Source organism: Cinclus cinclus, chromosome 3 (genome assembly GCF_963662255.1).
Source record: "Cinclus cinclus chromosome 3, bCinCin1.1, whole genome shotgun sequence".
Taxonomy (NCBI): Eukaryota; Metazoa; Chordata; class Aves; order Passeriformes; family Cinclidae; genus Cinclus; species Cinclus cinclus.
In genome coordinates, this window is record NC_085048.1 from 76,389,399 (window position 1) to 76,402,366 (window position 12,968).

The following is a 12,968-nucleotide window of genomic DNA, read 5'->3' on the forward strand; positions in this document are numbered from 1 at the left end:
CTGGCTGCCTCCAAGGTGCAGGTTCCAGACTCTGGAAGAAAGGGCAGCAGCTTCAGCTGGTTTTGACAGGTAATTCCTCCCTCTGTCTGTCAGTGGTGATGGTGTGTTGGGATGATGGTGGGGGAGGGAGTCTTCATCTGACATGCATTGGAGAGCAAACCATGACAAGAGGTTGCTCCAGTTCCCACTCCAGGTGCCTGCTTTGTGGGATTTCCTTCACTGGAGTGAAGAGCCATGGAGGGACTCTTATGGCTAGGAAAAAATCCTTCCTAATTCTGACCCAGCAGCTGTTCCATCTGAGATGCTTATAGGGATGGCATGGCAGGGATCAGAGCCTAGTAGAGCAGGGTCTAAGCCAGGCACAGGAAACCCCTCAATGCCCATTTCTTGGGTCTACAAATAGAGCTGCTCTGATTAAATAGTAGTGGGCAGTCCATGGACTGACACAGCAAGCCTGAGACACAGGATTGTGCCTGGGGATGGGACAGGAGCCCTTCAGTGTGGAGGAAGGAGTGCACCTAAGATCCACATTGCATGAGTCCCTTCTCCTTCCTCTGTATTCCCCTTTTACTCCTGTCCATCCCTGCCTGCTTCTCTCTGTGATATTCACATGCAAAACAAAACCTCAAACCACAAAACGCAATTCCTCAGATATCCCACCTTCTGAAATCCCACCCTGGATTTTGTTCATTCCCCTTCCTCGGAGCTCAGATCTTCAGCAACAAACTTTACCTCCTCAGCCTGGACAACCCTCACTTGGTGGCACATCTCTCACCTCCAACAGAGGCAGCACGGGGAGAGCCACGAGTCCCATTCTGCTGTCTGCAACCTAACCTCATCTCCCCCTCTCACAGCGCTCTGCTGTGGATGCAGATACTTATGGCTACCAGCATATGTCGGGGTCCCTCTGCAGGCCCCTCCTATCTGCCCATTCAAATGCACACACAGCATCCAGAGGGTTTTCTTAGGCACGTTTAGCCAAGTGAGGTTTAAGAGCACCCGGGCATGGCTGTGCAATGACGTTGCAGTGCAGTGTGGTGAGGACCAGGGCAGATCCCAGCAGAGGAATGTGGGAGCAGATGAGGATGCTGCAGGAGGCGGTGTTCTATCTGACACAGTTACTGAAGGTGGTAGGATTTCAAGGAGGAAGTGAGGGTGAGACTGAGCAGCCTACACTCAGTGTTGGAGGTGTTGCCAGTAAACCCTTGGCCTCCAACCATGACTGGCAAAGAGTGCAAAGCAGGGTGTTGTGGGTGTCAAAGCAGAAGTGTGGATTATTCTAGGTCCTAGAGCTGCAGTGTTGGAAGGGAAGGCTGTCCAGTTTTAAATCAAGTACCAGAAGCTGTGCTTTGCCCTCAGCCTTCCCCTCTCCTTTTTGTTGTAAGGTCCAGACATAGTAGGAGTCAGGGCTCAAAAGCAGGTTGAGCTGGCTATGAGGGATCAGGGGATGAAAATGGATGTAGAATCACAGGAAGCATCTCAGGATAGAGCTGGAGCACACTTGTCTCATAAATATCCAAAGAGCTGATGGAGCAACCTAAGCAGGAGGTTTGGGCTTCTCCATCCCTCTGTCTGTGTCATGATAGATACAGGAGGAGGAGGAGGGCAAGGAAAGGAACAGGGCTCCTGGCTGACAGGAGAACAGGAAGGAGGCAGGAAGGAGGCACTCCTGCAGAGGTAGGCAGGGTGGTAGGCCCCCATTTTGTCACTCAGATGCGTTGTGTTGTCCAGCCATGCCAAGGATGAGCAAGCAGGGGTCCCTGCTCAGAGCTGGCAGAGACCTTGGCTTGGATGGGTTTGCTGCCTGGGCTGTTACTGGGTCCTGGGCCCTGCAGAACTACCGGTGGCTGCCACAGGGTGCTGACAGGGCTGTCAGGAGCTGCAGAGGGCTGGGGGGACTGGAGGAATTAGCAGGGATGGGTCGAGCTTTGTCTAATGAGATGAGATGGAGTGTGAAAGCATCTATTAAGTGCCTGTAGGACATGGTTCTTCTTCCTTCCTGGTGAAAAACAGCAAACCTTGTGGGATACAGCAGTAGAAAAGAGATGACTGATGCGAACTTGTAATCTAATTAAGGATTGCTAGGACCTTTGAAGGTGATGGATACAATCTTGTCAAGTAGCAGGAAGGCTACTGCAGGTAGCAGGGTGAGGAGGAGAGTGGGCAGCTGTTTCTTCTGAAGATGTGACAGCCCAGACCCTCTCCCACAGCTGACTTATCATTCCTTATTGTCCACTGAAGTGCTGATGTCCACATCTTGTGAGTGGCAGCAAGAGAGATACTGGGAACCACAGCTTCTCTGAATGGCTTCTTTTCTTGTGGGGTGACTGCTACAAGTTGAACCTTTATTTTAAGGATGGGGCTTCTTAACCCTACAGTTTGCCGGTGGGGGCGTTTTAGTGGACCCCGGGGACATCAGGGAGGCACTGCAGGAGGTGTATTAGTACTATTAGTACTAATGTACTAATTACTAATGTAATAGTACTTATTAGTACTATTTCAGATAATCTGAGCAAAACGAAGCCTAGCATCCTGGCGCACCTGTTTCTGAGAGGGGCTCCGGGCGGAGAGGCTCAGCGCCCGGCGGGACCGCGCCCCTGCCCCAGCGAGCGCTGCAGCCCCCCGAGCCCCTGGCGGGGGTACCCCCAGCAAGGCCTCGCCCCTGCGGGGAATGGCCAGCCCGGGACACCTCTCCGTGCTCTACGATCGGTGCTGGGGGCCGGGGCCGGCGAGCCCTCGCAGCCGCAGCTCCCCCGGGCCGTGCCGGGGTTCCCCCCGTCCCCGGCGGCGGGAGCAGGGCAGGGGTGAGCGGGCAGGGCGGGCCGGGTCGGGGGCTGCCTGCGGTTTGGGGCGGCGGGAGGCGGGATGTCCCGGGGAGGGAGCGGGGATGTGCAGGCACACGCAGCCGCTGGCAGGCGGCCGGGGCTGCACGGCGGCGGCGGCGGCGGGCGGAGCGGCGCGGCACACGCGGCGGCGGCAGCGGCAGCTCCCTCCGCAGCCCCGCGATCGCCTCGCCAGCCCCGCCGCCGCCGCACCGGGCATGGCCGCCCCCCGCCGCCGCGCCCCGCGATAGCCCCGCCAGCCGCCGCGACGCCGAGGTGAGCAGGGCCCGGGGGACAGCGCCGCGGGGACCCGCAGCCCCCAGCCCCGCCGGTCCTCCCTCTCCCCGCCGCCGCCCCGGCCGCAGGGCCACCGGCGGGGCTGCGCCCAGGGTGTCTCCGGGGGCGGCCGTGCGGTGGGGTGGGGTGGGGAAGGCGAGCACCCCCGTGGCCGTGCCCCTCCGGGGGGCACTGGGGCTTGGGGTGGTCCCAAAGCCCTGGGGGGAGGGGGGGCGGGGGGACAGGCGCGGCGAGCCGCAGCGGCGCGGCATCCCCCGGGTTCCAGCCCTGCTCCCGGACCGCAGTCCGGAGGGGTCCCGATAGCCTTCAGACTAGGGGCAATGCCTGATACCCCACATCCTGAGGATGTCCCTGGTAGTCCCCAAGCGCACAGCGGTCCCTAATACCCTCGAGAGGGAGGTTAATAGAATCCGGGGCGTCCTCGCAGCACCTGGAGGTCTGGTAGCCCCCAGCCCGGCCAGGCAGAGGTGGACGAGTGGGACGGATGGAGATCCCTCGCCCGTGTCCTTGTGACCCAAAGCCAGGCCTGCCCATGTGGGACCTGCTCACACTTCTCCTGGGCACCAGCTGCTGCCCAGGATGCCTCGGTCCGGGGCAGCCCCGGGGGTTCTGCTGGGAGCAGTACCCATGGGATGGCTACGTCAGGAGGTCTGAGAGGCTGCGCCTCTATTGGGGAGCTGTGGGGAGAAAACAGCCTTTAGCATGTGATTGGAGCTTATGCTTTTCACAGCCCTGGAGGAACATGATCCTCACTCTTCATCTCTAAATTATTTTGTAAGTTTCATAGCAATTGCTTCACCCTCCCCTGAAATGCAGCAGCTGTTTACCACTACCCAGTGTTTAGGGGCAGGAGGTGAAGGAGGGTCCTGCAAGCATGGTGTCAAAGGGACTGTGGGGAGAGAGGATGGAGCAATCCATGGTGGGATATGGCTGGGGCAGTGACAGTAATATCCTGTAGCCCCTCTGAAAATGCTGCATCCTTCGTTGGTGGTGGTTTGTTTGCTGGGGAGATGCTTCAAGCAACATCATTGTTTTTATGGGCTATTTTTTCTGGTCCAGGCAGGTGAAGCTCTTAGCAGGGACCCCAAAACCTCTTCCTGCAGTGCATGTGTAGGTTGCTGGGAGGACTTATGTCTCCATCTTAGAAATCTCTCACACAACTATGGACCAAACATAACCTTCCAGAGCTAAAGAGTCAAGCTGAAAGTGGAATGGCCCATGTTCATCACACCCACGCAGCTGGATAGAGTCTGCTCCATACCTTCACCGTTCTCCTAAGAGAACTGTTTAACCCCTCCCATCTCATTACAGTAATATATTTATGATATCACCCTCGAATTTCCTGCCCTTAACAACCCCAGAAGGCTGGGAGGGAATGAAGCACTTTTGGAAAGTATTTAATGCTACTTCAAGAGGGCAGGAGGCGGTCGGAAAAATAGATGGGTGCAGGAACCTTGGGCTGACGGGGCTCTCTGCAGGACAGCTGAGGAAAAGGACTGCACCTAGTGAGAGGTGTGTGTTCACATTTCCTGCCGGGGGCTGCAGCCCAGCTCTAGTGCCTGTTGCTACACTCTCTTGTTTGGACAATGAAAGAGAGCTGCTGTTTACTGCCTGCTCCTCTGCTAGGTCTACTGGGCTCCCTGCTCTCCTGCAGGGTTTGAAAAGCAGCCTGGGCACTGTGCAGAATGCTCAGCCCATCTATTCATTCAAATGTGCATGAGAGGACCTTATTTAGCACAAAGCTGAAGCCTCCTAGATCTAGGGAGGGAAGATGAAGGTCCTCACAGCTGGGTATGTATTTCTGGAGGTTTCTGATCTCTTGACAGGAGCTACCAGGGGTGGATGCTGGAAGATGTGGTTTAATAGCCTGAGCTATTACACAGTCAGGATTGAGTGTGCACACTAGATTCTCCTGTATGCACATTTTCAAAAGATTTTTAATTCTTAGTGCTCTAACATTGACTTAGAGGAAGGAGTCTGGATGGACAGAGAGGAGTGTGTTGACAAGTCTGTATAAAAACTGGATGTTTTAACTCAGAACTCCCGGGCAGTAGAGAGGAAGGGATGTATGAAATGAAGCTGTGGTGTCAGCAGAGGGATTTTGCTGAGCTCGCTCTTTTTCTCTCTGTAGGTGTTCATCTCGGTGGGGCCACACTGACCATGCTCAGGAGTTTCTGTCTCCAGCTCATGTCCTTGATTTGGATCCTCTTGGCCCATCACCAGCTTGTACAAGGTGAGTCTCTGTAGACATGGGTCCTTCTCTTTCATATCCATCTTTCCAAACCTTGTCCTTGGCATTGCTGAAGTCTCCTTGGTTTTCCATGTAAAATAGAGATGGTCTGACCTGGAAAAGCAGAAAATGCTGCCCAGTCATTAATCACCTGGGGTGTGACACTGGAGACACCTTAGAAACTCTTGGCCACAGGGGTGGCAGTGGCTGAGCAGACTGGTACAGACATCCCTGCTGCTCTGTCCCTCTCGGGGTGAATGGGTTCCCAAACAAATGATCTTGTTCAGGGGGAAGAAGGTCCCAAAAGTGAACAGCTAACCCTGGATCCAATGAGACTGAATAATTTCCCAAAGATTAGTTTGCTCTATCCCTCCTCCAGATAAGCAATGAATTCCTAAAGCCATGTGCCAGGAGAGATGGTTACAAATAGGAAAGGTGGTGATAACCCAGGCTTGGAGCTGAGCAGTCCCAGGATGCTGCTCCAGCTCCATAGTGACTTGTTTTAGGAGGCTCTTACCCTGTGCAATGGGACCTTCTGCCTCACTGCAGTAAAATTGCATGCACAAAGGATTTCTTCCCCTGCTCATTTTCCCAGGCAGTACAAAATGCTGCTTGGGGAAGCCTGAATGCATCTCTAGGCATGGGGGCTTTAATCTGCTTCAGTCCAGGATGGAGGGGCTCAGGTAAGGACATTCACCTCCTGGCCTTGGCCTGGGAGATAAGACTCAACACAAGAGTTCTGGAGCAAGCCTCTGTTTCTTGACATTTGCTCTAGTTCTACTGCTTGTGGAGCCAGAGTGAACCAGCTCCCCTGTGGAGCTAAGATGCAAGCAAGTGATGGGGAAGGGGGGAAGGTGGAATGAAAGAGAGCACCTGGCACAAAGGAGAGGATGAGAAGTGGCACAGCGAGGCCATGGCTCAGTTACAGCTTCTGTAGCTTTTAAATAAATAAACAGAACTGGATACCTAGCCCCATGTGATGCCAAGTCCTGCTTCCCGGTGCTGGAAGGGGAGTGCTGGCAACTGGGTCCTGGAAGAGGGCAGTAGCCCCTGTCAGACTGCTCTGTGCCAATAGCTGTTCTTGGGGACAACAGCACCCTGGGAGGTAAATAAGAATCTTTCTTTCTAGTTTCATCCTTTGTGCCCCTTGCAGTCCTTGGCCCTGAGTTTTCCCATCATACTTGCTGCAAGACTGTGGGACCAAGGTCCCAGATGGGTCAGTCCCTATTCACAGGTTGTCTTAGTGCATGGGCAACCCCAACTCTTGCCCAAAAGGGTCCAAGATCTAAGGGAGGCAGCAGAGAAAAGGTGGGAAAGATGACTGGGTAGTTTTGAAGCAGAGCCCCATTTCTCAATAAATACAGCATTACTGTTGGTTGGGTTATCATGAAATCCTTATTTCTAGTGTGGTATCCAGCAGTGAAAGGAAGGTCCCCCACCTTACAGTTCTGGCAGGATGAGCACTTAAGGCAACACCCAGGGCCACAGGCAGATATGGAATCACCTATAGTCTCTGCTTAATCCAAGTCCACATGCCTCTTGTCTTTTAGGAGATGACTGCAGTGAGCGCTGCAATCTCGCCCACGGCTGCTGTGACCAGGATGGGAAGTGCAGGTATGGCTTGTCTTTGGCTCTCTGCTGCTCCTGACTGTAACTGCTCTCTCCCCCTTGACACTGTGTCCATGGTGCCTACACCCCTGCTCAGAGCTGAAGCATCTCCTCCTCCACTCACCCACACCTGAAATCGATGCTCTCTTCTTACCTGACACCTTCTGGAGTGAGAGATTTTGATGCCTCAGCCTCTTGCTGGTCCCCTCTAGCCTTTGCTCCTGTGCTTCCAGGGTGCTCACCTTCACTCACTCACCAGTGTTACTCTGCTGAGCCCCTTTTGTCTAGAGGGAAGCCTAGGACAGCCTGGCCATGCCTGGGTGATGGGCAGCAGCCTTCAGGCTCAGCTCAGGTATGATGAAGGAAAGTCGTCAGGCAGCAGGGCAGGCATGAGGGTTGGCCAGATTGCTTGGCCTCGTCACTGATTGAGGTGGAGGTGCTCTCCCTGGGGCATGGAAGAAAAGAACTTCCAGTCATGCTTATAGCTGAGGGCTTCAGGGGTCCCCTCTCAGGAGCCTGAGCTGTGGTGGGGATCTCTGGATGTTTTCATAAAGGGTTTACCAGCAAGCTGTGAGCTACAGCAGCAGAAGTGCACATGTGGTACTTGGCATCCCAGCTCCAGCTGGTGCCCAGATCCTGCAGGGTCAGAGCTCAGAGGCTGACCCTGCACTGCAGCCTGGGAAGCACCCATATAACTGCTCTGAACTGCCGTAGATGGACTGCCTGTTGTCCCACTGCAGGACCATCTGGAGCCCCCATTCTATAAGGCAGCACCAAGAGGCAAAGGTTGGCTTTGGGCTGGCTGGGACACCTGTGGCTGCAAGGGGACAGAATGCCCATGCCACCCTGTTCTTCTTGCCAGGGCATGGTCAGTCCCCTTCCACAGGACAGTCCCCAGTGTCACACCACACCTGGGCCACTTGTTCTTGCTGACTGCCACATCGGGGAGTGTCCAGCTCTGGTTTGGCTGGGCCCCTGTTTGCAGCTGCATAGGCTTGTCCCTGAGCCCTTTTAGCAGCTGTGGCTGGTTGGGAGAGCAGGGTGCTGCAAAGCCCCTGGTGAGAAAGGCCACACGTCACCATGTGGCAGGTGTCCCAGCTGCAGATCTTTCTGCACATGAGTTGCTGCTGCTGATTTCAGGCCTCCATAACATTGCTGAACCTTGTGGCTTTGCAGTAGCTCAAATCACCTCAAACTCAGGGAGACTTGGCTGTTTACCTGGCTCTATCCCTGGCAATTTTTAGGTTGGCCAGCTCCCTTTTGAAGAAGGGTTGATGGTGCCTGCTCCTTGCAGGTACTGGGGGATAAGGGTGTCCACATCCCTCTGCTCAGGGCTGTCCAGGTATCACCTCCAATCCCATAGAAAAATCTATGATTAATACATATATACAAACATACATATATATATATATATATATATATATATATATATATATATATATATATATATATATATATATATTTAACATTTTCCTCACTCCTCATCTCTTTGGAACAACATGCAGTGATGACAGCCATTCCAGGTTTGAAAGTGCAGCTGTGGACCATCCCAGAAAAACTGCAGTCACCACACATTGTGCTGAAATGAGCCCCAGCCATGAAAATGAACACCCTTTCTTACTCTAGAAACTGTGTTGTTTTTGCTAGGTTTCATTTTGTGCTGGTTCGAGTTTTGCTGTGGCTTGATGCCACCTTCTCTCAGCTCTCTTCTTGTTATCACTTGCTTTCCGCCTTGGATCTGGCAGGTCTGAGGGATTCCTGCCACTGGAGCAATGCAGCTTGGCTTTACTTAGTCATTGTCACTGCCTTGCTCTTCTGGGGCCAGAACACTCGTTGTGTGCTACAGGTTTTCCCATCGTGCTCTCCTTGTGAGCTGGCTGATAAGTCTATTCTGTGCACCAGCGAGAGCAAGCGAGGTTTCACAGCTGGATTATCGTGCACTCCAGCCAAAAAAATGACACACATTATAATGCAGAGAGGAGCAGTGGAACACACGAACCTCAGCAGCCTCTTGTCCCTTTCCCTCAAGAAGCTCAGGGTTAGGGGGTGGGTTTTTCTTTGCCTTTCAGAGTGGCTGCCTGCTGTGGGAAGCACGGGAATTGTTGAGCTAATGCAGTCGTGTATACAGAGCAGCTGGTTGGAGGAGAGCAGAGGGATGTGGGCAGTGAAAGTGAAGCTGCTGAACTCTGCTGCTGGCGACTCACCCTTCCTGGATGCAGAGGGTGTCTGCTCCTGCTCTGCTTGCTTCCTTGGACAGATGAGATGCCAGTACTTACCTCTGGAGGAGGGAGCTAGGAGGTCCATGGTTCGTTTGGGAGGGTTTCTGAGCACTGCTGTGTCTGTGGGAGCCCTGCACAGCACAAAGCCAGCTTTTCTGCAGCTCATGCTGGGATGTGATTATGCTGCAATGCCCTGTGCTCCTGCAGGTGCGATCCAGGCTGGGAGGGGGAGTACTGCGAGGAGTGTGTGCGTATGCCGGGCTGTCTTCACGGGACGTGCCACCAACCCTGGCAGTGCATCTGTCACACCGGCTGGGCCGGCAAGTTCTGTGACAAAGGTGAGTCGTGGGCTTGACAACCCCGCCTTTGGTGCTGAGGGCAGAAGCCCAGAACACCCTCATGGATATGTCAGCCAGCATAGCCAGTGTAGCCAGGTGAAGCCACCTGGGTGAAGCCATTTTGGCTGCCTGGGAAACGGGATTTTGCCTGGCTGCCACAACTGGGACAATTCCCTTCCTTCAAAAGAGATCAGACTGCTGACACCTATTCCCTGGCTGTATGGCTCGAGCTGGCATGGCACTGGCCTGCCTCAGGAAATGGAGCAGATCAGCTAATTGTATTTCCCATGCTGCATCATCCCCTGCTCTTCCCAAGGCTTCCTGCCTTCAGCAGGTGGCTGGGGGACTCCCCTTCTCCAGCCCCAGGGACTCGTCTGTACTGGGGGTCTCCACTGGTCAGACAGTTGGCATGCACTGCTTCCTCACAACCACACAGGCACTGCACTTCTGTTGCTGCAGCTGCCTACTGGAGGGAAGAAGACAGAAGCTCCTGTCATTTCTCCATTCCCCAGGGGGTTTGGTGGGTTGTGTTTTCACTGTCGGCCACATCAACCCTCTTTTCTCTCTAATTCACACTGTTTTTTCCCCTCAGACATACACATCTGTGAACACCAGTCCCCCTGCCAGAACGGGGCACAGTGCATCTATGATCGAGATGGGGAGTACTCCTGCTTGTGTCCAGAAGGTTTCCATGGGAAGGACTGTGAGATGAAGACAGGGCCATGTGAGAAGGCAGGGTAAGACACTGCAGTGAGATTGCACATAGCATTAACTTCGGGTCACACACTGCCAAGTGCAGGCCCAGCTTGGCTCATTTTCTCTGAATTTCCATGCACTAATGGAGTTAAGCCAAAATCACCTTTGGCTTTGGTTTAGAAGCATGCAGTACACAGTCCCACCAGGGCAAGGTCTTTGCTGCAATCTGAACAGATTCCTGTCCCTGCTGTAGGAGGACAGGAATCTGTTCATAATGCCTGGGACATCCTATCTCCCAGGCAGCCAAACTGCTGTAGGCGTGATGAGCTGACATCCATGATGCCTTTGGGAAGTATCAGGAAGGCGTGTTTCCTCTTCAGATCATTTGGCTGAAGACCTTCCCTGGGGGCTGGTGGGCCTGTGCGCAGCCACAGCCTTTGAGGAGGTCCCATGGCCTCTCACTCAAGGAGACAGGAACTCCCACCCAGTCTTCTAGAGATAGCTGCCGCCAAGGAGAGAGCTGAACACACTGACCATGCAAGCAGCTCTGTGTGTTTACCTCCCTGAGGTGGGGGAAGGTGCTTGGTCTCCAGAGCCATGACCTATCCTTGCTCTCTCCACACAGGTCTCCATGCAAGAATGGTGGGCAATGTCAAGATGAAAATGGCTTTGCCAATAACTTCACCTGCCGGTGTCTCGCTGGCTTTGTGGGGGCTCTCTGTGAGCACGATGTGGACGACTGCCTGATGCGCCCCTGTGCCAACGGGGCCACCTGCCACGATGGTGTCAACCGCTTCTCCTGCCAGTGCCAGGTGGGCTTTGAAGGGCGTTTCTGCACCATCAACATCAATGACTGCGCCAGCCAGCCGTGCAAAAATGGGGCAAAGTGCTATGACCGCATCAATGACTATGACTGCTTGTGTCCTGACCGTTTCACTGGCAAAACCTGTGAGATCTCTGTCCCTGAGCCCACCTGGTCTCCTCCCTACCACCCTGCAAACCATGAGAATGCTGGAGGTGTGAAAAGCACCACTGGTGAGATGCTGGGGGTGACGCAGCCAGAGCCCATCAGGACTGTGGTCACAGGGCGGCGTGTGGCCAACCACAGTGAGAAAGAGCCGGGGGGAGGGTTGTTGAAAATCTCTGTGAAGGAGGTGGTGACCCAAAGGGACTCAGGGCTGAGTGAAGCCCAGCTGGTGACAGTACTGGTGTTCGGGGTGTTGACAGCAGTGCTGGTCCTCATCACTGTCCTGCTAATGCTGAGGAACTGGCAGAGAGGCCGTCAAAGGTCGAACTGGTGCCAAAGCCCTTCTCAGGCTGCAAGAAAGCTCCAAGACCAGGAGTGTCAGGTGGGCATGCTCAACACCATCTTGATTGAGCCAAGGAAGACCACAGAGCTGTGAGCTGCGAGAACTCTGAACCAGGCCCTGTCAGGTCATCATGCTGGCAAACCCCTCAAACTGCACCCTGTGGAACCACACCAGCATGACTGGGCAGCGGGGAAGGGCTCCCAGGGCAGCAAACATATCAACAAAACCCTGGTTGTTGAGCATTGGTGTGGTGGCCCTGCCTGGGTCTGTGCTGTCTCCTGGCCTGGGTCTGGCTGGCTCAGCTGGCACCCATGGGCATTTGAAGGCAGGGCTAATGTTGGGCCAGCCCTGCAGGGCAGCGATGGTGTGCTGCTTGCAGCAGCCCCTGCCATGCAAGCACTGGCATAATCTGACACCAGCACTCAGAAACAGGACAGGTAGTGCTGAGGAGGGTACAGCCCTCTTGCAAGCCGAAATCCTGCCAGACCCTTTGTAATGCCTCTCTGTGACTATGGGAAGGGGCTTTATCCTCATTTTTGCTGGTGTTGGGATGCTTCTTCTGGGGCCTTTGGGACAGTTGTGGCTGCATGGGTCTTAAAAGTTCCTGGCTGTTTCTGGAGGCTGTAATTTCAAATGCCATGTCCCTAGGGAGTGAGCAAACACCCTTGCTCCCTGGCTTTGTGGTTCTGTGAGCCAGTTCAAAGAAACTTCAAAACTCATTGCAGGTCTCATGCCCTTCTTCTGCCCTGGCTGATGCACCCTTCTCTTGCTGTCAGACTTGGAGTTACAAACATGTTTTGTACTTTCCGCCTGATAATCCAGGGGTCTCTGACCCACTTACCAAGCCGTCCTTTCTGGTCTCATGAATAACCAAGATCCTTTGCCTCTGCAGAGTGCACTTCTTCCTCACTATTTGCTCTCCTCTGAGTTCCTCTGGTCCTTCTCATATGTGCTCATAGGCAAAGCTGGAGAAGGAAAAGGCTATGCTGTGGCTGGTACAGGAGCAATACAGGATCCTCCTTTCCTCTCCCATTCATTCTGATGCAGGCAGCTAACTCTAACCTCAAATCAATCATTGCAGCATTTCTCAATAGAACAAAGGATAAATTCCCCACAGTGGATGTGAGGACAGGCTACTGAGCCTGGGATTAATATGGGAAGCAGACACAGAACTGCCTTCTCCACCACTGCTAAAGAAAGCATGGCTAAGAGGCAGTAGATGGTCAGGTTATTTAGGCTGTGTATGAGATCTGCTCCTGCCTGTGCTGGTCTGGTGTGCAGCAATCAGTGGCTCTCTCCCAAGACCAGAGATTTCTGTACCTCCTCATGGGCATAGGCAGCTAAGCAGTGGGGCAAAACTCCCCACAACCCAAACCCTACTACTGGCTTGGAGGGTTGCAGAGCTGGGTTCAAGGTGGTGTGAAGTGATCCAAGCAGTGACTGCTCAG

General features: G+C 54.1%; 1 protein-coding gene across 1 annotated transcript; it reads left to right on the plus strand.

Annotated features, from left to right (window-relative positions):
- Positions 1-2,779: 2,779 nt before the first annotated feature.
- DLK2 (delta like non-canonical Notch ligand 2) lies at positions 2,780-11,613 on the plus strand. The gene is made up of 6 exons (XM_062489181.1): positions 2,780-2,804; positions 5,251-5,352; positions 6,900-6,963; positions 9,384-9,514; positions 10,107-10,251; positions 10,836-11,613. Exons 2-6 carry the CDS (start codon positions 5,280-5,282, stop codon positions 11,611-11,613), a joined length of 1,191 nt encoding a protein of 396 aa, XP_062345165.1. The 5' UTR covers positions 2,780-2,804; positions 5,251-5,279.
- The last annotated feature ends 1,355 nt before the right edge of the window (positions 11,614-12,968 follow it).

Bases quoted from the DNA above. Each gene is read 5' to 3' on its own strand.
- DLK2 (XM_062489181.1), top strand. From the start codon at position 5,280: ATGCTCAGGAGTTTCTGTCTCCAGCTCATGTCCTTGATTTGGATCCTC. The intron at 6,964-9,383 runs GTATGGCTTGTC...GTGCTCCTGCAG, and splicing joins GACCAGGATGGGAAGTGCAG to GTGCGATCCAGGCTGGGAGG. The intron at 10,252-10,835 runs GTAAGACACTGC...CTCTCCACACAG, and splicing joins GGGCCATGTGAGAAGGCAGG to GTCTCCATGCAAGAATGGTG.